Source organism: Zalophus californianus, chromosome 2 (assembly GCF_009762305.2).
Source record: "Zalophus californianus isolate mZalCal1 chromosome 2, mZalCal1.pri.v2, whole genome shotgun sequence".
NCBI classification, from domain to species: domain Eukaryota; kingdom Metazoa; phylum Chordata; class Mammalia; order Carnivora; family Otariidae; genus Zalophus; species Zalophus californianus.
This window is the reverse complement of record NC_045596.1, coordinates 6,301,170-6,322,773: the sequence shown is the minus strand read 5'-3', so window position 1 is coordinate 6,322,773 and position 21,604 is coordinate 6,301,170. Positions and strand designations below refer to the sequence as shown.

The 21,604-nt window shown below is 46.7% G+C and overlaps 1 protein-coding gene across 4 annotated transcripts in view; it reads right to left on the bottom strand.

Annotated features, from left to right (window-relative positions):
• The window catches only part of STX18 (syntaxin 18), a 117,233-nt gene that overhangs the window by 40,743 nt on the left and 54,886 nt on the right, over positions 1–21,604 (bottom strand). Inside the window, exons 1-3 of one of the 4 annotated variants that reach the window (XM_027598142.2) lie at positions 18,516–18,546; positions 17,737–17,766; positions 5,823–5,890 (exon numbers count right to left, since the gene is read on the bottom strand). Coding sequence is in view for 1 of the 4 variants with exons in the window: in XM_027598141.2 (XP_027453942.1) it covers positions 5,823–5,890 (68 nt within the window). In the remaining 3 variants the exon portion in view is untranslated. Of the gene's footprint in view, positions 1–5,822; positions 5,891–12,220; positions 12,257–17,736; positions 17,767–18,515; positions 18,564–21,604 lie in introns of those variants that run through there. The other 3 variants (XM_027598145.2, XM_027598143.2, XM_027598141.2) reach the window with 3 other exon arrangements.

Here is a 21,604-nt window from a genome sequence, read left to right as displayed (position 1 = left end):
ACATGTATTTATTAGTCACTCAGAGCATTTCTTCCCTGTCTACTGGACCTTTCCCAGCAAACACTGGGTTATTTCTCCTAACTCGAACAAAACAAAACAAAACCTCTCAACTCCATGTCTCCTACCAGCTACTGCTAATCTCTCCCTTTATTTGGGTAAAACTTCTCTAACAAGTTCGCACCCCAGTCTCCATTTTCCTGACCACTGTTTCCTGACCCCAATCCAAACAGGTTTTACACTTCCTCACTCCACCGCTGTCCTCGCTCCCAGGGGCACTAGTGGCCCCCACGCTGGCTCAGCCCTTACCCGGTCACCTGGCACACAGTGGATGAAGCCGATGGTGTCCCCTCCCTGACCTGTGCCCTTCCTCTGCCCTCCACAACTCCACTCTTCTGATTTCCTCCTCTCGCACCCGCTGCTCATTTTCAGGCTTTTTGTGGACACTCCTAGCTCCCCCGAACACTTAAATGGCTCAGTCCCTGAATCTCTTCGCTGGCAACACTGCTCGCTGGGTGAGTCAGTCTGGTCTTGTGGCTTTAGCAGCACAAATACCAGTTTTATGCTTACAAGTCTCAAACTTCTATCTCAGCCTGAACCTCTCCTGGGACTTGAGACCCAAATATCTAACTGCCTGCTCAACACCTCCACCCAGATGTCAAATTCGCCTTGTGAACACGCCCCACGCTGAGCGCCGGCCTGCTCTCCTCAAACTTCCGTTCCTTCCAGCCGCTCAGGTCCCACACCTCAAGTCCTCCCAACCCTTTTTTCTCTCCCAGCTCCCGTCTAATCCATCAACAAATCTCTTTAGCCCTACCTTCAGAATACTTCCAGAATCTGACCTCTTGTTATCCCACCCGCAGCTACGTCTCTGGTCCACGGCACTGACATCCCTCACCGGGACTTAACTGCAGTCTCCCAGCATGTCTGCTGCCCAGCCTAACCTAACCTACCAGCCATACTGACCCTGTTACAAAGGAAGTCCTATCACTCCTCCATACAAGACCCTCCAGTGGCTTCCTACCGAGCAATAAAAACCAAGGTTCTTGCAAAACCTCTAAGATCGGGCTCCTGCTGTCTCTCTGAGCTCATCTTCACCTATCCCCACTCCGTCCCGCCCCAGTCACACCAGCCCCCTTGTTGCTCCTGCGATGTTCCAAACACGCTCCTACATCAGGATCTTTATGCTCGCCAGCTGCCTTCTTCTGGAACGTTCTTTCCCCAGATATCTATATAAACTGATCCCTTACTTCTTTTAGGTGTTTACTGAATGTCCCCCTCTTAATGAGGTCTTCCCTAACCTACCTTTATAAGACTGTTTCCTGACATGTGGTAGCCACTTTCCCCTCCCCCTCCTCCTAACATTCTACAGTTTTACTTGTTTTTTTTTTTTTAGGATTTTATTTATTTTTTTGACAGAGAGAGAGAACACAAGCAGGGGGAGTGGGAGAGGGAGAAGCAGGCTTCCCGCTGAGCAGGGAGCCTGATGCGGGGCTCGATCCCAGGACCCTGAGTTAATGACCTGAGCTGACGGCAGATGCTTAACGACTGAGTCACCCAGGTGCCCCACATAGTTTTACTTTTTAATTTTGTTTCTTGTCTGTCTTCCCCCACAAAAAATGTAAGTTGCACAAAGGCAAGGATTTTTGTCTATTCACTGCCATATCCCCATCATCAAGAGCAATGCTTAGGATTTGGCAGGCTGATAAATCAGTACACTGTAATCAAACACTTTTTGAACGGCCTGACTCCGTGCATGCAGAACAGGCCTGATATACAGCTGCAACTGTGCTCCTTAGGAGGCCTCTCCCCAGTTGACTTTATCCCACCCCCAAGACCTACAGGCACCCCCGCAGAGCTCTTCCAGAGCCTTCCCTGGAAAAGCCACTGCCTCCATCCTGATGACAGGCCCCTCCCAAGAGAAAAGGGAGGAGTGCGCTCAGGGTTCTCAGTCCCAGCCACCGGGTAAGTCTGCCCTCCTCTCTGGGTATGGTACCCTCCTATTCCCCAACTCCAGCTCCTCATTTTCTGGGGGAGAGTGAGAAGGACAGAAGGAAGCTCCTGGGTTCTTGGAAAATAGATGGCCCTACCCTCAGTGGAACTTGGAAGAATGACTGATGGCTGTTCCCCTATCCCAATACTCCCTAGCATCTCGTCTGCTTACCTAGTTTGACTGCACATGGTAATGTTAGGTAATGCTAACACAATGTGCCCCACATAAGGTGCCTGCTCCGTCTCTCCTCCCCACCTCCCCCACCCAGTCAGAGCAGGGGAGAGAGAGCAAGGAGAAGGGGGGGCCTCCAGCCTTGGGCTCCTCCCTAACAGAAATGGTCTCATCAGAAATGGAGGCGAGAGGGGTCAGGGAAAAGTAAACAAGAAAGGTACTCACTTCCAAGTGAACATGCACCCTGTGGGCGGAACAGACCTATAAATGACTAATTCCAAGAACATTAGATTAACATCCTCCTACTCTATATTTTGATTTAATGGAAACTCAGCTCAGTGAAACTGAAAAGGTCTAAAGGTTAATTTGATAAAACTGATCACTCAATTAAAAGGTGATGTTCCTTTAGGAACATTATACGTTAACCTTTTAAGCTGGAAATCGACAGTATGGTTATTCTATTAGTAAAAACAGAAACCAAAGAAGTTTTCCCCCAAGTGGTATTGTTTTGTTGCCAAGACATTGCAGAAAGGTACATCCACCAGAAGGGGAGACATTATTTTTAATTAAAATCATTCAAGAGATCCAGCCAGAGGCTACCTCCATTGCATGCTGTTCTGCTCTAGTAAAATGTCATTACTAAAAAAAATTAAATGGGTCAATAAAGTCTGAGCTCTACATTATGGAAAAAATTACAGCTTCCTAATTATGTCAAACTAACATAGCTTTATGGGTCTGAAGGCAATTTTTCTTTCAATTCCGCACTCATACTCCATCCAAAATGTTCCCGGCCAAGGCCAGCACACTGCACTGGGAAGCAGGAGCGGTAAACAGGCAGGCTGCAGACCATCCACTACCGGCCGGAGGGGAACTTGATGGGAACCAAGAAGGGCAGCCCATCTTGATCCGGAGAGAACGCAGGTCACTGAGGAGATGCCTGCTCCCTAGTCCTCATGTTTCTGCGTGAATCAGCTCCCCTGGTGTGACCCCAAGTGCCTTCCTCAGCCTCCTGGCAGGGGAGAAGGGGGACTTCTCTGATCGGTAAGCTGGCAGACGGAACCAGGCACAGAGAGGGACATGCACATGCACCTAGCCATGGCCCCTTGCTCTCTCCTCTTTGGGATCTGCTTGCTTATAGACAACAGAAGCCCTGCTGTCCTCCTCTCTCTCATATGCCAGAAAGGGGGCTGCCCCCAATCTCTGTGCTGCAGGGACTGCGACTGTTCAGTGGCAGGAACGGCTGAGTGAGTCTGTCTAATTCCAGAGCCTTTAGTAAGGCCACCCACTCTCAGACCCAAGCTCTGCCTGCCACCCTAGATTTCACCAGTGATCAAGCTGATCACTCATCCATCTCCCTCAGGCTGACCTGACCCCTGCATCCCAACTCTCTCCCTTCCTCCCTCCCTCCCTCCCACCTCTCTCTGGCAGGAAGGACAGGTGTGTTCTTTTCTAACTGCCCACCCTTATAACTTCATCATAGGTCACATGGGGTTCCAGTCCAGTTACCCTTCACCACAGGACTTCTCTGTGTCAGGAACTTGCACACATCTCTTCTCATCCTCAGAAGAGCATCATCCACATTGAAAAAAGAAAACAAGCACGAGATGGGAAGTGAGCTCTAGACACTCACATGACTAATACGTGGCAGAAGTGGGGCTGAACTTAGGTGTCACTGACCCCCCCCCAAGCCCCTGCTCTGTCAAAAGGACCATAACAGGGGCAGGAGTGGAACACAGAATGCATGAATTAGCAATGAACGGCTGCCACTGGGAAAAGGAGTAAAAGACTGAGCTTCCATAATAAGGTGATGGATTCGTCAAGACTAAGAAATAAGAAAGCCTCAGGAACTAGAGTTCTATCTGATGCTCAAGCCACACAACCAGTAAGAGGCAGAGCAGGAAGGACTGATCCCTGGAGACCCCGGGCATCAGTCTGAGCATCCGCTGCCGGTAGCTGGGAAAGAGGAAGTCCTGGCCAGCGGCCGGCTATCCTGGGTGACATCAGGGAGTGGATACGGAGTGGTCTGCAAACACGGACACACAGTGTGTGGGAGCTGAGGAGAAATAAATGCCTTAATATCACTATTCTAATCACAAGTTTAAAACTACTTCAAAGTTCCAGAACAGCACCCTTATACAATAATCTTATAAATGCAAGGAAAAAATGCGTTGCATTTCAATGATACTGTCTTATGTGAATCTCTCAACTAGCCAGGGAGGGATTATCAGCCCCTCTGTTTAGAGGAGGACTCCACAAGCTTTTTTTGAAAAGGGCCAGACAGTAAATACATTCAACTTTGCAGGCGATGTAGTCTGTCACAGTCATTTAATTCTGCTGTCGTAGTGCAAAAGCAGCCAAAGATAACACGTAAATGAATGGGCTTGGTGGTGTTCCAATAAACTTTATTTAGGGACACTCAAATGTGAATTTCATTTAATTTTCATATGTAGTGAAATCTTGTTCTTTTCCCCTGGCTGTTTAAAAACTATTCTTAGTTCACAGGCTGTACAAAAACAGGCAGCAGGGTGGACTTGGCCTCCAGGTGGTCATTTGTTGACCCCTGGTTTAGAGACGACATTGGGTTTTACAGATTGACTTTCTCAGATTCACAAGGCCAATAAGCGAGTGGGGTGGCCTGAACTAAACCAACATTTAAAACCTTCGCCTTGTTAGATGCCTTTTCAAGGCAAAGGGAAGTGAACAATGGATTTCCATGAAAGGCCTCTACAAACACTTATGTAACCTAAGTTGTCGGGTACTCCAGAAAAAGGAGCTGGACAGAGAGGTTTATGCAAGTTTTGTTAAGCTTCCCAAAATGACTACAGCTTCCATTTTTATAGAGTATAAAATTAGTACTTGATATCCATGTACACCTCTGGAAATGAAATTCACACTGCCATCTAGTGTTGAGCTATCACTTCAACTGAGAACTTAAAAATAAGGTCTTCTTGGTACTATGCCCTAAGAGTAATTCACTACATTCCAAAATTATACAATGAAATACACTTAGAAGTACAAAGTTGCCGATGATGACATTTCCTATGTCCCACCCAAACTTCTCATTCATTAATTCACACAGGATACTTGAAGTGCAGTCCTATGGTAGACAGGCCACACCATTACCAGGTGCAAAACCTCAGGGAAGCACAGGGGACAAAGTATCTGCCCTGTGATGCTCCTGCATCTGCTGAGAGCTGGCGTCTATTCCAGAACCCATTTTGGAAGTCTCAATCAAAATGCTTTTCTCTTTTGAAAAAGCAACCTAACCAAACCTTCTCTAGATGCAAGAGTTCTTGTCATGCGTGTTTACATGACTTGCATCGTTCCATCCTTTGTTCAATAAACACATACTGAGACACTGTGTCTCATTCGTGTCTACGTGTTTCATAACGTCTGTGGTACATAGAGAGATACAAACATGTGGGAGCATCAGCAGAGAAGATCACACTGTGGGGATATCGTCACCCCAAGGGCATGCGGGCTAGCAGAGCCTACCCTGCAGGGTACAGGAGCTTCTGCCTGCTCTGCATATACCACCACCAAACTGATCCTCCCCAGGACAACTCTGAGTTAGTAAAAAGTAAGGATAAGAGGCTCAATAGAAATACAAATGTGGGAAAGAATTCAGTCACCAAAGCCATGGTAAAAAATATGCACTTACCTATAAGCATTAATATAATCTTTCCTGTGTTCCAAAAGAAAATCTCTCAGTTTGCCAATGTGTGAAATCTAGAATCAAAAGAAAGCAAAGAGTTATATGGATAGATACGTAACACTCACCTGCAATACATTTTAAATTATCAGAGGATGGAATGCAGGTTGTAGACAAATTTTGAAGCTACAAACTGGACAACTTTGGTTTTGGATTCTCATATATAGTTGAGCCTTGAACAATGAGGGGTTGAGGGGCACCAACACCCCCACAGTTGAAAATCCTTATATAACTTTGGACTCCCCAAAAACTTAACTATTAGTAGCCTGTTGACCAGAAGTCAGTCAGCACATATTTTGTATATGTATCATATACTGTATTCTTATAATAAAGCTAGAGGAAAAAAAATGTTACTAAGAAAATCATAAGGAAGAGAAAAATCCATTTATAGGACTGTACTGCATTTATCAAAATAAAATCCACATATAAGTGGGCCCACACAATCCACACCCATGTTGTTCAGGGATCATCTGTCATCACTAACTTGTTGGTTAACTTTCCCAAAGTCACCCACATTCCTGGGCCTTGGTCTCTCATTGACAGTTCCCTCTTCCTATAAGAGTTGTGATATGATCCAAGATGTTAGGAAGAGATGATCTCTAAGGAACTCCAAGATTAAATGAGATAATGCGTGTCCAGTAACTATATAGCATGTGCTCAATAAAGGCCAATTCCTTTCCTTATGTGTCTGATATCTAAAATTTTATAGACAAATACTCCTTCTTCCGAGTATCCTGGGGATGGATTCTAAGGCTGGAGATACCAAGTTTATAGACAGGGCTCCACAGAGCAACAGAGGTAAAAGCTTCAGGGGCAACACTGGATCCCACCCAACACAGCAAACCTCCATCTTCCTGATGGCCTACTTCCCCAGATGAACAAAAATGGCACAAAGATACAAAGGACTCTATTTGTGATGGCTGGTATCTAGTATACTAAAACCCTACCCTAAGCACCTGCCACATGTCAGCATGTGGAGCTAAGGATTAAAAAATAAGTAAAATAAAATAAAAAGAGGTAGGAAGAAACCTACAACCATGGTTGACAAAGACAAAAGTGTTTCCAGAAGGAAAGAATAATTAACTAAGCCGGTGGCCTGCTCTGTCCTTTGACCACTGCTCACACTAGCTTCCTCCTAATGCCCTTTGTACTTATTCCAAACATACATAACACCAGCCTTGAAGGGTCCGCTGAACTTTCATCTTTTCCATGAAAGTTTTTCTGTCAAGGCCAACTCAGGCTAATTTTCACTTTGCTCTCAACTTAAAAGCACTTCTGCATACCACCCACGTGGCACGAAGTTACACATGGCCCCGTCCTCTGGCTTCTCCATCAATGGGATTATGAACCATGTAAGCAGGGGCTGGGCTGCTTCCCCGCAGTTCTAAGCACAACACGGCGCACAGAGGGTAGTCACTAAGTATCTGTGGAACGAATATATGTCTAAATACAAAGATAGTATTTATCACAAAGGAAACATTCAGTGTTTGGCTGCAGATAGGTCAATAGGGGTTCAGTTAAATTTCCCACAAAGTCTAGATAAATAATAAATATGGTTCAGAAAAGTACCTTCAGGCATTTGAAGAGCAGGACTCAAACTAAAAATGAAGTACGGCCATAACGTTCACTTATTTACCAGGTAACAAACAAGGGTTGAGAGCCTGCCTGACATCCCTGGCCCTGTGAGGTACGTTCACTAGCACGACTTTGTTCTCTCCCCTATAGCCCTGTTGTGGGCACAGACAAAAGTGCTCTCTAATATTAACCAGTTTAGGAAAATGAGCCTCACAGAAGCTAGGTGATTCATCCAAGGTGACACACGTACCGCGTGGCAGAGCTTAAAGGTAAACTCAGGACTGTCTGAGTTCAAGTTCAGCATGTTTTCCTGTACAACATAGCTGCCTTCCTTATACCCTTATTCCTATTTTCTACTTAAATGCATTATAAAATCTGACTTTTAAGACTGTGGGGAAAACATTTAAGAGAAGTACAAACAAGGTGTTTACTGCACCACATATACGATTTGATCGTTACTCTCCTGTTTTAAACTTTCAATGGTTTCTATCCCCTTCCCCAGCCCCTACCTACAAGGGGCCAGGTAAACAGCACACAGGAGTAAAGCAAGGGAAGTGGACGGCTGTAGTACATTTGGCAGTGGTGAACTCTGGGTTTAAAAAATGCTGCAGCCAAAGGAAGCAGCTCTGCAGCTGATTTGCCAAAGGGCAGCCAACCGTAACCTCTGGGCCTAAACAATGGGGGGTCAAGTCCTAACTCCCATAAAGCACTCAAGGCCCTTCAGAGTCCAGCTCCAAGAGTCCTGTGTGGCCTCAGTCCCTGCCACACTCCCCACCAGGTTCCAGGCTCCAAGTCCCAGGGCTTCCCAACACGCACATCCAGATGGTTCTCCCTTTTCCTGGAATACCCTACCGACCGACCTCCTTCGCCAACTTCTCCTCCTCTTTCAAGACACTCGTTTCTTCCCTACTCTGCATTCCCAGGCACAGCCAGAGCCCACTCGCCCACAGAATGTGGCCCATAGACGCATTTCAGCACCCTTCCCTCAAGAGGGCCACAACGACTCGTTTTAGACTGACTTCCCTTCACCAGATGGCCAGCTCCTAGAAGGTGAAGGGTCGTTTCTTTCCTGTTCTTGGAGAAAAGCAGAGCCTCAAAAACTTTCACTACATGTTGAATAAACAGTGGGTATTAAATAATCCCCAAAAGATTATATTGACTGTTGTAGGCAGAGTCATGCCACCCTCACAGCATATAATCCCTGGAACCTGTGAATATATTATGTGACAGGGCAAAGGAGAATTAACGTAGCAGATGGAATTAAGGTTGCTCATCAGTCCACCTTAGAATAGGGAGATTATCTAGGTAGGTAGGCCCTGCATAATCACAAGGGCCCTTAAATGTGGAAGAGGGAGGCAGAAGACAGAGGCAGCGTGATGCAATGGGAGAAGGACTCAATCCAACGTTGCCTGCTTTGAAGACGGAGGGGAGGAGCCAAGGAACGGGGTCAGCCTCTACAAGTTGGGAAAGGCGAGGAAATGGATTCTCCCCTACCGTCTCCCCAGAAAACAACACAGCCCTGCCAACGCTTTGATTTCAGCCTAGGAAGTCCCCTTTTGGACTTCTGCCTACAAGACCATAAGATAATAAATTTTTGTTGTTTTAAGCCACTGGATTTATGGTGACTTGTTACAGCAGCAAGAAGAAACTAATACACCTTGTCTTAGTTTAAGCTGCTGCAACAAAATCCCACAGGCTGGGTGGCTTACAGGACAACACAGTCTCACAGTTCTGGAGGTTGGGAAGTCCTAGATCAAGGTGCCAGGAGATCGGGGGTATGGTGAGAACCCTTTTCCCAGTCTGCATAGAGCTGCCATGGTGGAGAGGTGTCACCTCTCCTGTGTCTCTTCTTATAAGGTCATTAATCTCATTCATGGCCTGATCACCTCCCACTGGCCCCACCTCTTCCCACTATCACACTGGCAATTAGGGCTTCAATATATGCATTGGGTGGGGAGGGGGGGCGGGACACAAACATTCAAAGTAGGTTAACAGGGTTTTTTTTTAAGAGTCATAAAGTTTTCTGTAAAAAGTTTTAGCAAGTCCAAAGGAATCTAGCACATAGGCTAGATCCACCGCCCACCCCCCACTGCCTCCCACCTGCACCTCTAGTTGGCTGTAGTCTACCAGGATACACTGGTGCAACGGGGTGAGTGTCAGCAGAAAGAAGGCCCCACAGGCATCTCAAAAAACAATTAGAAGGGGTTTCACTTCAAGTATAACAAATGCGATCCCAATTTCTTATATTCTGTAATGGCAAATTTCTTTAAATTTATTAAAACAAACTGAAGCTTTTTCAGTATTAAATGGAATTCTTGGTAAATTAAGAGGTATTAATTACTGACTTAACAATATCAGTATAACTCAATGCTTAACGTGAGTATAATGAACAAAATAATATTTCAAATGCATAAATGAGCAGTAAGATTTCTATAGGTATTTGACAGCCCTGAAATTCTATTAGATTCCTAAAATAAATGCACACACACAAAAATCACAAGAAATCAATAAGAAAAAAATTTCAATAGGTCTCTGACTTATCTAAATAGATACCCTTAAGTCCCAAAGAGCATTATATGATAGGGCTGTCTTTATCACGAACGATGTGACAGTTTAATCACATGACCACCACCATCTTTGTAAAGATTCCTGGCCAAGCTGTGATCTGTTCACTGTTGTGCTTAGTCCTATTTTTGAGAATAAACTGCCAAAGATAGTATATTTCATATGATTCTGATATGGCCCTTATGTTTTCAAAATTTTAGAGGTTGAGTACTTGTATGCTTTCAATTCTGAATGCTTCTACACATAGCGCTCATTTTAAAAGAAGCACCTGCATGTGTGTATCCAAAGAGAATGCCTCTTCTAAAAGGAGAAAGGCCATTCCAGTGTCAAGTCTAACATGGAAATCATAGTAAAATGAAAGTCTTATTGCCCTGTAAAGATCTAAAACTAGGGTCGATTTCTTAGTCTTGGTATCACTGAATGACATGGGGAGGAGGGCAGGGAGAGGGTCCTGGGAGCAAACAAGAGGTCACTGGAAAAGTCTGTGGGACGGTGGGGGACAAAATGCAGGGGCTAAAGCCAGCGAGTGTTCTGGGGGCTCAGCCATGCTGTGGGGCGCATCACAGCCTCGGGCAGATGAGGGACACATCATCTTCACAGCTCTGTGCCTCTGTGACTTCTCTTCTCCTGCCTGCTATCTTTATTCCAACTCCATGCCACCAGAAGAATCCCTGTTCATCCTTCCAGGTTCCACTTAAATGTCACCTCCTCCACGAAGCCTTCCCTAACACCTTCCTTAGTATTTTACAGATACCCATTAGCACTCTCCATAGAACATTGGAAGTATTTACCTGTGGCCCCCCCGACTAGACTTCAGCTGAGTTCCCTGAGGTCAGGATCTATGCCCTATTCATCTCTGGAAGTGAATAAATGTTGGATGAAGAAAGGAGGGGGAAAAAAAGAATCTGTGGGGGTTGAAAATCCAACAGAAAGGGCTTCAAGATCTGATAACTCCTGACGTACGAGTTGGATCAAAAAGGTATCAGAGGTATCACAAGATTGCCCCGAAACAACAACTGTGAACAAACAAAGGAAGATGAACACGCTGGCTATCTGCGCAAGTAATTCTCCTAGAAAGTCAGTGGGGTGTGTTTTCAGAAGGTAAAATCTACAGAAGACGTGCAACCTAACACACTTCACAAGAGATGACCTGCTCTCAAAAGGCTGATCATCTTCCATCTGACAGTCGGCCCACCATGGGCGAGTTTTTATGGCCATGAGCCGTGGACTGATTACACTGCCATATTATGTGAAAAGTGTCCTTCATTTCTAACATAAACTGTACTTTAAAATAAGAATTGAACTGTAGCTAAAAGAGAAAAGGAACAAAGGAATGCAAGATGTATTTACTATCTGCACTGTACCAATCACTTTAAGCAGGTTATTTTGTTTAACTCTGACGTCAACCCTGTTGAAATAGATTATTTTTCTTGGTGGAGAGAAACCAAAGCCCGGAGAGGTGGTATTACCGGCAGAGCCGGTAACCCCTAAATATGCTGAGCCAGTACGGGCTCCCTCAAAACCATTAAATGGACATGCTGGTATTTTCTAGTTTCATTCAAGTTACTTTAATGCCTGCTGTGTACTGTTATTTCACCAGTTAAAGAAAAACTCCCACTTAATACTGATATTAAGAAATTACAATGATTTTTTGCTTAGGTATGATAACAGCAAGCATTAGGATTACTTTTACTTTTTTGTTTTTAAAATTCTTACCTTTTAGAGATGTATACTGAAAAATTTACAAGTCAAATATGATACCTTGGATTTGCTTCAAAACAATATGGGGGAGAGGGAGTATCAGATGAAGCAGGATGGATCATGAGTTGGTACGTGTTGAAGATGGGGCACATGTGTAGATGGAGGTTCCTTATGCCATTCTGTCTACTTCAGTATATATTTGAAATCTCTCTTAATAAAAACATTATTTTAAAAAAATCTCCCATTTAACATTTGCTTCCCCCCTAACTCTTTTAGTCATTTGAAGTACAGATTTTCTGCTGCCAAACTAGTAATAATCCATACTCGAACCAAAAACTAAATTCCATGCAAAATCTCTACCTACTTTATTTCTAAGTACTTGCAATCTTGGCTTAAAGTTCCATTTACCAGGTTCGATGCCCCCTCAAAAAAGCGAAAAACAACAAAACCTTCACTGAGCGGAGACGTGTGCCAGGTGGTATTCCCGGAGCTGTGTGTGCACTCACCTAATTCTCCCAGGCGCGCTCACGGGTAACACCATCACGCCTATTCTACGGGTGAGAAAACGGAGTCAGAGACAGGATAAATAACGTGCTTAGGGACACATGGAGTGAAGTCTGGATGGAGCCCAGGCATTCCACGTATCAGGCTTGAGTTCTTAACCTCCAAACTGAAGCACAGATGGTGGGCAGGTCACAACTGTAGTAGTCCAGTACAATATTCACAAAGGGGACGATGGAGAAAGGTATCCGAGTGAGCAACATCAAGCTGATCCTTTCTTCCTCTCCTATTCAGCAATGCATTACACACCTGCTTACACCGAACAGTGACTGCCTCTTGCTGAGCACCCACCATGGGTGCGTCAGGCCGTGCAGAAACTGCTCGGTCAACCTGTACCATCATTTACTCTCCCAGAACAACTGGATGAATCAGACATGACCCTCATTCCCCTTTAAGAAACGTGGAAACTGAGGCCCATGCAAGGTTACAAAGCTAGCAAGCAGCAGAACTGGGATTGATCGCAGGTCTGTGTGACTAAAGGGTGAAGTCACTCATCCTGTATTATACTATCAAAGACTAGGCGGACTACTAATAATTAGCTTACTGAAGTTTGAGGTTTTTCTTCACAGTAATATAAGCTGGGTTTCATGTGAGAGCATGTGTGTACAATGTTGAATTTTTAACTACAGTGGATACAGAAAGATCTGCAAGAAAGGCTTCCACACACAGTGCGCATTTTAAGTCACCTATATGCCAAAGTAGGAATATTCATGTATCTAAAGGGAATGTTTCTACTGGCTCACATCCTCTCCTCCAGGTCAGCTGCCGTGCCTTGGGTTTTGCAACACGGCAGGCTTGGCGTTGGCAAAGCTACCTGGATGTGGAGGGGAAGGCCCACAAACGTGAGCAATGAGACAGGACGGTCAGGAAGACCAAAGGTACAATGCTGACAAGTTCGTTCTGAGTATCAATCATCAAACTACCACAAAACATGGCTTAAACGAACAATGAAGACAACTTCCCAGACTGCTTTTCTTCTCCATGTTTGAGTGCCCCTACAGCCTCCTATAGGTTGGGCAGGGTACGGGCAGAGGAGCAGACTCAGGGCAAAAGGCTGCGTGGATCTGGGCGGAGCAGGGTGGGCAAGAGAGAGATGGGTTAGAAATCCAGGGAGGGCAGAGATTCTTGGGTTCTGACCTCTGCTTCACCACCCCCTGCTGAGGGAGACCCTGATCCCCACTCCTTAGGCTTTACATGCAGGGGCTTCAGCGGGACCAATATTCCTGGCCTCAGAGAGGGGAGGAGCAACTTAACTAACTGGTTTATGATTTGGACAAAGGAATGATCATGCTCAGCTCCATCTCACCCTCCCCTCTGTTCACATCAGCCAGCCAGCAGAGAGGGTATATTCTGACCCAAGCTCCCCCCATATTTGGCTACAAATCTAAAGCCAGGTTCCCCATGTGGCTTTTTCATGTTCTGACTCCTGTATTTCTCTTTCAGGTGGTTCCAAAATTGGTCTGAGAAGAAAGGGGTGCTTTTACAAGCTCCCCTAAACTCTTAACCTTTGCCAACTGAAATTTTGAGTAAGTTGCTTAATCTCCCTGGGCTTCACTACAAAGAGAGGGAGGTAAACATTATTTTGAAATCCAGTAGTAGCAGGAGCTAACCGCCAGCTTTTATTGAGTGCATACTATGTGGCCAGCACCAGTGTAAATGCTCTGCACCTATTACCTCATTTACTCCTCACGACCCTGTGGGGTAGGTTCCATTATGATCTCAGTCCACAGATGAGAAGACACGGAGGTATACATTCCGTGTAAATGGTTCAGAAGAAATGGGAGATTATGACTCCCAAACCAAGAGCCTGTGTGCTTCTAGTCTCTGCAAGTCCACCCACAAGGATGGCCCTGCCGTCCCAGCTGAGCACAGCACGTCTTGAGACTTGCTTTTACTGCGAGTGTAGATGGAATGTTTTGAGATCAAAAATACCCAATGCTGAGCAGAGTTGTTCTAGTTAAAGGCACGGGCTACAGCTATGGGACAGTAAAAGCTAACAGCCACATTCCAGGATCAGCCGGGATCTGGCTTCTTCAGGAAGTTGACGCTTCACCCAACAAGTGATTCGAACTGCATTCTAAAGCTACAGGTATCCATCTGACTCCTTCATTCCTTTCTTTCTCTGAACATAAACTGAGTTCACTGTTAAGTAGCTCTATTTAAATAAGACTCATTCCCCAAATCAAGACACTGAAATTCCCCACAACCCATCTATCATAAAAGCAGTGTGGTTTCTAAATCAGATGCATTTGACGGGGAGGGAAAAAAAGACTCCCACATCACCTGTCCTTACGCATAAAGGTTTTACTAGGAGGGAGCAAACAAAACCAAAAGCATCCCAGCCTGCGCACCCGTGAGATCGCGCAAGGTACGCTGGGTGAATCTGAGCTGCTGACGTGGCAGGTTTGGCCACAGGTGTATTATTGGGGGGATGGGGGTGGGAACCAAGCCTGCCCAAAATACACACTGCATGACCCATTTACAGAAAAGACGGGAAATGGCACCTAAAGTTGTACACACACAGAAAGGAACCTAAATGATTGCCTATCCAAATATTGATGGTTGTCTGCCTGGTGAGATTTGGAGATTTTGCTTTCTTCTTAATACATTTTTGTACTTTTTTCCTATAATTCGTATGTATAGTCTTTGTAATCAGACGAAGTGAAAGAAGGCAAATCTTCCCACATACTGCCTAAAAGTATGCACTGACTCCCCATTACTGACAAATCAGACCCAATTTAAGTCTGAGGCCTGGGGGTGCCTCTCCCTGCGGACAACTCCAGAGTCAAAGCCCCCCCCCCCAGCCCCCAACCAATCCCAGTCTTCTGCCTCAACTCCTCTGCTCAAGGGAGACACCTCCTAAAAGTCTTCTCTGCCACTTCCAGGCCAGGTTGAGGCCCCCTCCTTCGGGAGGATCTCTTTCAGAGACGTTAGCATCTTGTAGAACATTTTCCTGTCTATCTGACGCAAGCGGCTCAGGCACATGCCTGGTCCAAAGCCTTTCCTTAATAACGATTCAGTGTTACGAACCGGACTCTCTACCCCCTTCAAAAACGAAGAGTAGGGTAAAACTGCACAGTCCAGCGGCTCATGCTTCACGTTATCCACTAGATGGCAACACAAGGACTGCAGCTGGAGCAATAACAGGAACTCTAAAACACATCACCCTTTCTTCCCAAGGGCTTTTAAGATTTCCCCGGTTCTTTGTTTTTTGATCTAGAATCAAAGGATTATTAAAGGTTAATTATTCTGCGCAGGCCGAAGCTGGAACGACATTGTTTGAAAATACACACGTGCACTTGGAGGAGTCCAAGACGACTTGAAAACCCTGCACTCCAGGCAGGGCAGACACAAAGGGAGCTCCAGGCGCATGGCTGCCATCTGCCATCCCAGGCGGCAGGCCCGGCTCTGTTTACGTGTGTCCCCCACAGACGAGCCCTGCGAGCTGCTCCTTCCCGGGTGCTTTGTAAATTACCCAAAGCAAGATAAACTGTAAAACAAAAACCCCAGTACAAAACGGTGGGATTCTTCTCAAAGGATGACTGCCTTTTAACTGTGGGGCGAGTTCAAAGGGGTCACAAGTGTCCTTTGCTGGTCACAGCAGTGGTTTGACTTGCAAGCCACCCCCCCACAACACCCCCCCCACCATGCTAGGAATTCTGTTCTGCTGGCACTCACAACACTTCCAACAAAGACCTGATTGATTATGAAACACTAAGTACCGATTTGCATAATTTGCCTCTGCAAGAAACAACCATTGTTCAAGATTAAAGAGACTCCAGTAGGTCCCTCTGGCATATTGTAAAAAGTTCCCTGTAACACAAAATCATTATTTTTTTCATTCAATCAGTGGACACAGCTTGCTGTTCAGTTTAGTATGCAGCCAAAGGCACAGCCAGAACCACCGCTGCTGTGTAAATGTTTGCCAACTACTGATAAGCTAAAATGATTTTTCACAAGGATTGTGTTCCCGAGTTTCCTTTGGAGGCCCACTGACTAAATCCTGAATCCACTCCCTTCGGTCATAATTGAAAATACATCAATACCAATTACAGCTGAAAGTTCAGAACCAAGGCGCCTCTGGAGCAGGATGACCCTGCAGCCCTCACAGCGGGGGCTGCCTGTGCAGGGTCCCCAAGCGAGAGAAGCTCCCCACCGACTAGTCACCCACAAAAGAGCCTGGCAAGGCCACAGACATTCCACTGGCGCTCTGGGCCACAGCCACCGGTCTGCTAAGGGACCGCCTACATGAACCCATTCCTTTCCTGCTTCTTTTCTTTCAGCAACTGTTTAGGAAGCGAGCGTCTGGGGCTGAGCCCCTCCCAGCACTCCTCCCACCACCCCCCCACCCCCCCACCCCGCCGCCACCGTTCAATAACCGCGGGGCACTGGAGGGGTGACAGTCCTGGTGGGAGCTCTGGCCATCCCCTGCCTGTAATCACAAACTCCTGATGCTCTCTCCCTCCCTCTCCTCCCCCTGAAGCTCCATCTTACCTCTGCTTCCTGGACCCCACTCTCGCCAGGTTCTCCTCTTAAACCTCTGGCAAACTTTCTTTACCTTCATTCACTGCCTCCTCTGCCTTTGCTAACCCGTGAAAGGTACTAGGTTCAGCACGCACACACTCCCATCCGCAGCTTCATTTACCCTCTACAGAACCCGTCCACCCAGCCTCTGCCCCGCTCCTGTGTTCCAGGTGAGCGCATCCAACCTCCACTGCCAGTCCCGCTGGTGCCTCCAGAGCAACGCAGCCCCCAGTGTCAATGATCCAACCACTGACACTCAACCCTCCCAGCTTACTTAGTCCTTCCTGTTCCTGTTCCCCCAAAGAGAAAGAGCTCTCTCTCGAGTCCTCCAGTGACAAAGTCTCAGGTCATTTCAGACTCTTCCCTCTTTTCTACCCCACAAATTAAACTGGTCAGCCAGGCCTGTCCACTCCGCTTGTTCAACATCTGCCAAAGGAACTGAACCACCGTCCACCCTCCGGCCCCTCCCACATCCACCCCACATTCTAGACCCACAGAGCCTTTCCCTCATGCGGCCCCCTCTTCGCTGCCTCTGCACATTGGCACCTACAGTTCCCTGCCTGCAGTGTCTTCTTTCTCATCGGCCAGTCTTCCACTCACATGCTGGGCCCAAGAAGGTATTAACCTACGGCACTGTGGGTTCGCTCCCACTTTCTCTGTGTGAAGCCTTCCTTGAGGCACGCTGTGTCTGTTAGTTGAATGTTATAAATCCTAGTTGGATGTATATATGTATATGTGTATACACACATATATACACATATGTAAATATACATACATATGTAAATACATGTTATTATTAGTTCAATATATAAAATGCTCCATTCATCAATTTGGAAACCTCGTTTGAAAGAAGACACAGGTGACCATAACCTACAGAAAACTGTAATCAGTACCTAAATAACCTGTTCCTGGATTTTTGTTGAGAACCAATACCAACCTTACTGGACTGCAGTTTTCAGAATTCAGCCTGGGTTGAGAGAGAAAGACAGACAGACAGACAGACACATGGAGAGAGGGAGAATGAGAAATGTATGCACAAAAAAGGAGAGAGAGAGATGTTTCTATTTCCACCCTTCTATTCTGGCTCCAGGCTTGAGGAGCAAACAGTTAGGATGGTAAACTGGGAGACAAGGATGACTAACACTTGTTGGGATGAATCTGGTGGCCTAATGGCTCATATTAACAACCTGAAAAAGTATTTCTTCTAATATTAAGCATCTATCCCTTTGAGAAATTTAGAAATTAAAAAAATAAAATCTTAGATTCTTCGTGTTAATGAGATAATAACCAAAGAGCTCAGGATGTAATCTCAAAACCTGAAAGAGCGCTAGACAGCACTCTGTGACGCAGGGAGCTCAGGGCAGCTTTCATTTTAAAACAGGTCTAGGTTCCTTCACCTTCAAGAGACAGCAGAAGCCTATCACCTTCCCAGCCCTTTCCTCCTCGTTCTTTTGACCTCAATTTTTCTCTCTACATCTCCTTGTCTTCATGATCACACTAATTAAACATTTTAATGCCTGTTCTTCGGCTCCCCAAACTCCATCCATCATTTGGCATTGCTAGCACGTTCCCATTTCCAAACTCTGTCCATTCCCGGTCTGTCTGGCCTTTCTCTGTGCCTCACACATGCTACGTGAAACACAGGGAATAATAAAGCAAGTAAATCTCCCCCTTCCTGGATTCTCAAAGACCAGAAAGGGCCTAGATGACGCTTACCTGCTTTGTCTGATGGTGGGGAGTCCACCATCTCTTCCGGGTCACCCACCCCACTTGGAACCATGCAAAGTTCTTTTCCATTCTGCACTGGGTTCAGCTATTGTGTGCCCCACCCCCACCCCTCTGTGAGTCTTCTCTCTTCTCTAAACTAAACATTCTCAATCCCCTCAAGCCTTCTTTAATCTCCTCTGAATGTTGCAATTTAGGGGCCTCAAAAATCAAATGCGGTTCCCAGAACGGACTCAATATTCTGTGTGTCAGCAGGAAATGCAGAGAAAAGCAGAAACATCACCCTCTTGTTCTAGCTTCTGGGCTTCTATTAATGCTACCCAACAGCATGCTCACTTTCATGTCACCGAGTGAGGCTGACTTCTTATCAACTATAATTATTTCTCCCATGACTGCTGCTGACAATCTATGCCTTCACTATATTCCTATTTTCCCCCACTTCCTGTTATTTGCCACTCTGATCATTCTGCCATTAAAGACATTTATAACTAAAAATAATCAATTAAAAAAATGGGGTAAAAATGGGACTGAAAGAGAAGGAGTTCTAGTCCCCTCCCTGTGGACAAGCAGCTCAACCAGCCACACATGCCCTAATAGTCTAAATCTTCAGTCCATTTAAAACAATGTTTCCTCCACAAAAATATCACGGAGACTCTGCTAACTGCCTTCTGAAAGCAGATCTTCCCCGCACCTATCTGCCTAGCAACCCGACACAAATAAGGCTGGGGGGCGGGTATGGCCCCTGCTTCGAGGGCCCAGGCTGGTTAATCATCACTACTTTCTTTTCTGCATGCCTAGAAACCTTTATTTGTTCCCTTGACAAATATGTCAGACTCAGAATGGGCCAGGCACAGTAAGATGGGAGGTAATAAAGGAGAGTGGGAGGGAGGAGGGCGAGGAGAACAGGAAGTTCCAACCCAAGGGTCTTACATGGCTTCACACAGCTTTTCAGATCCCATCCAAACCCCATCTGGGCCGGAGACTGTGCGGAGAGCATGTGCAGAGACTGTGTACAGACTGCATGCAGTGTGTGCAGAGAGTCTGTGTGCGTGTAGAGCGTGTGCAGAGACTGTGTGCGCAGAGGTTAAGTGTACACATTGTGTGCAGTGTGTGCAGAGACTGAGTGTGCAGTGTGTGCAGACTGTGTGCGTGCAGAGACTGTGTGCGCAGAGATTGAGTGTACACATTGTGTGCAGTGTGCGCAGAGACTGAGTGTGCACTGTGTGCAGTGTGTGCAGACTGTGCGCGTGTAGAGCGTGTGCAGAGACTGTGTGCACAGAGATTGAGTGTACGGTGTGCAGTGTGCATAGAGACTGAGTGTGCAGATTGTGCGCAGTGTGCACAGACTGAGTGTGCAGATTGTGTGCAGTGTGTGCAGACTGCGTGTAGAGCGTGTACAGAGACTGTGTGCACAGAGATTGCGTGTACACATTGTGTGCAATGTGCGCAGACTCTGTGTGCAGAGACTGAGTGTGCAGATTGTGTACACTGTGCGCAGAGACTGTGTGCATGTGGAGCGTGTACAGAGACTCTGTGCGCCGAGACTGAGTATGCAGATTGTGTGCAGTGTACGCAGAGAGACTATGTGCATGTAGAGTGTGTACAGAGACTGAGTGCGGAGACTGAGCGTGCAGATTGTGTGCAGTGTATGCAGAGAGACTGCGTGTGTAGAGTGTGTAGAGACTCAGTGCGCCGAGACTGAGTGTGCAGATTGTGTACACTGTGTGCAGACTGTGTGCACAGAGACTGAGTGTGCAGGTTGTGTGCAGTGTATGCAGAGAGACTGTGTGCATGCAGAGCGTGTACAGAGACTGAGTGAGCCAAGACTGAGTGTGCAGACTGTGTGCAGTGTGTGCATGCAGAGCGTGTACAGAGACTGAGTGCGCCGAGACTGAGTGTGCAGATTGTGTGCAGTGTTTGCAGAGAGACGGTGTGCATGTAGAGTGTGTACAGAGACTGAGTGCGCAGAGACTGAGTGTGCAGGTTGTGTGCAGTGTATGCAGAGAGACTGTGTGCATGCAGAGCGTGTACAGAGACTGAGTGCGCCGAGACTGAGTGTGCAGATTGTGTGCAGTGTGTGCAGAGAGACGGTGTGTGTGTAGTGTACAGAGACTGAGTGAGCCGAGACTGAGTGTGCAGATTGTGTACACTGTGCGCAGAGACTGTGTACAGATTGTGTGCAGTGTATGCAGAGAGACTGTGGGTGTAGAGACTGTGTACAGATTGTGTGCGGTGTATGCAGAGAGACTGTGGGTGTAGAGACTGTGTACAGATTGTGTGCGGTGTATGCAGAGAGACTGTGTGCATGCAGAGCGTGTACAGACACTGAGTGCGCCGAGACTGAGTGTGCAGATTGTGTACACTTTGCGCAGACTGTGTGTGCAGAGTATGCAGAGAGACTGTGGGTGTAGAGACTGTGTGCATGGTGTGTGCAGAGGCCTGTGTAGAGACCGTGTGCAGCGACCGTGCGTGTGGAATATGTGTGTGCAAAGTGTGCACAGAGGCTACACTCCTCCCAGTCCTGGTCAGCCGAGCAGATGAGAGTCCAGATGTGAGTCCAGACCCCAGTTCTGCCACAGCTCGGTCACTGACCCGTGACATGGTCTTGTGCCAGGAACTGAACCTCTTCAAGCCATAACCTCTGAGCGTATAAATGAGACAATGACTCTGAAGGCGACCACAAGCCATCGATGCCAGGAGCGTCTGTACAGGGGCTGCGCTGCGTATGGCCCGTGGTACCTGTGGCGAGGGAGAGGGCTGCTGGAGGGATTTGTGCCACATCCGGTTCTGCTGCTTTCCACACTCCCCACCGCAGCTTTGTGAGAGGCCCCAGCCTGTGGTCGCCTGACCACCTCCACAGCACACCGCACCTGATGTCAGGCTTGACTTCCGTGCAGAAGGTGAAAAGCACACACCATCCACACGACAGAAGAGACCATACTGGGCTCCAGCACACATTTTCGAAATCCATTCAAAACAGCTCGTTTCCCCGCCAGAGTTGGAATCAATGGCTGTTTCTTCAGCTGCGCATCAGAGGAAGCGGATGGCTTGAGTTTAGGGGCCACAAAGAGCACGCAAAT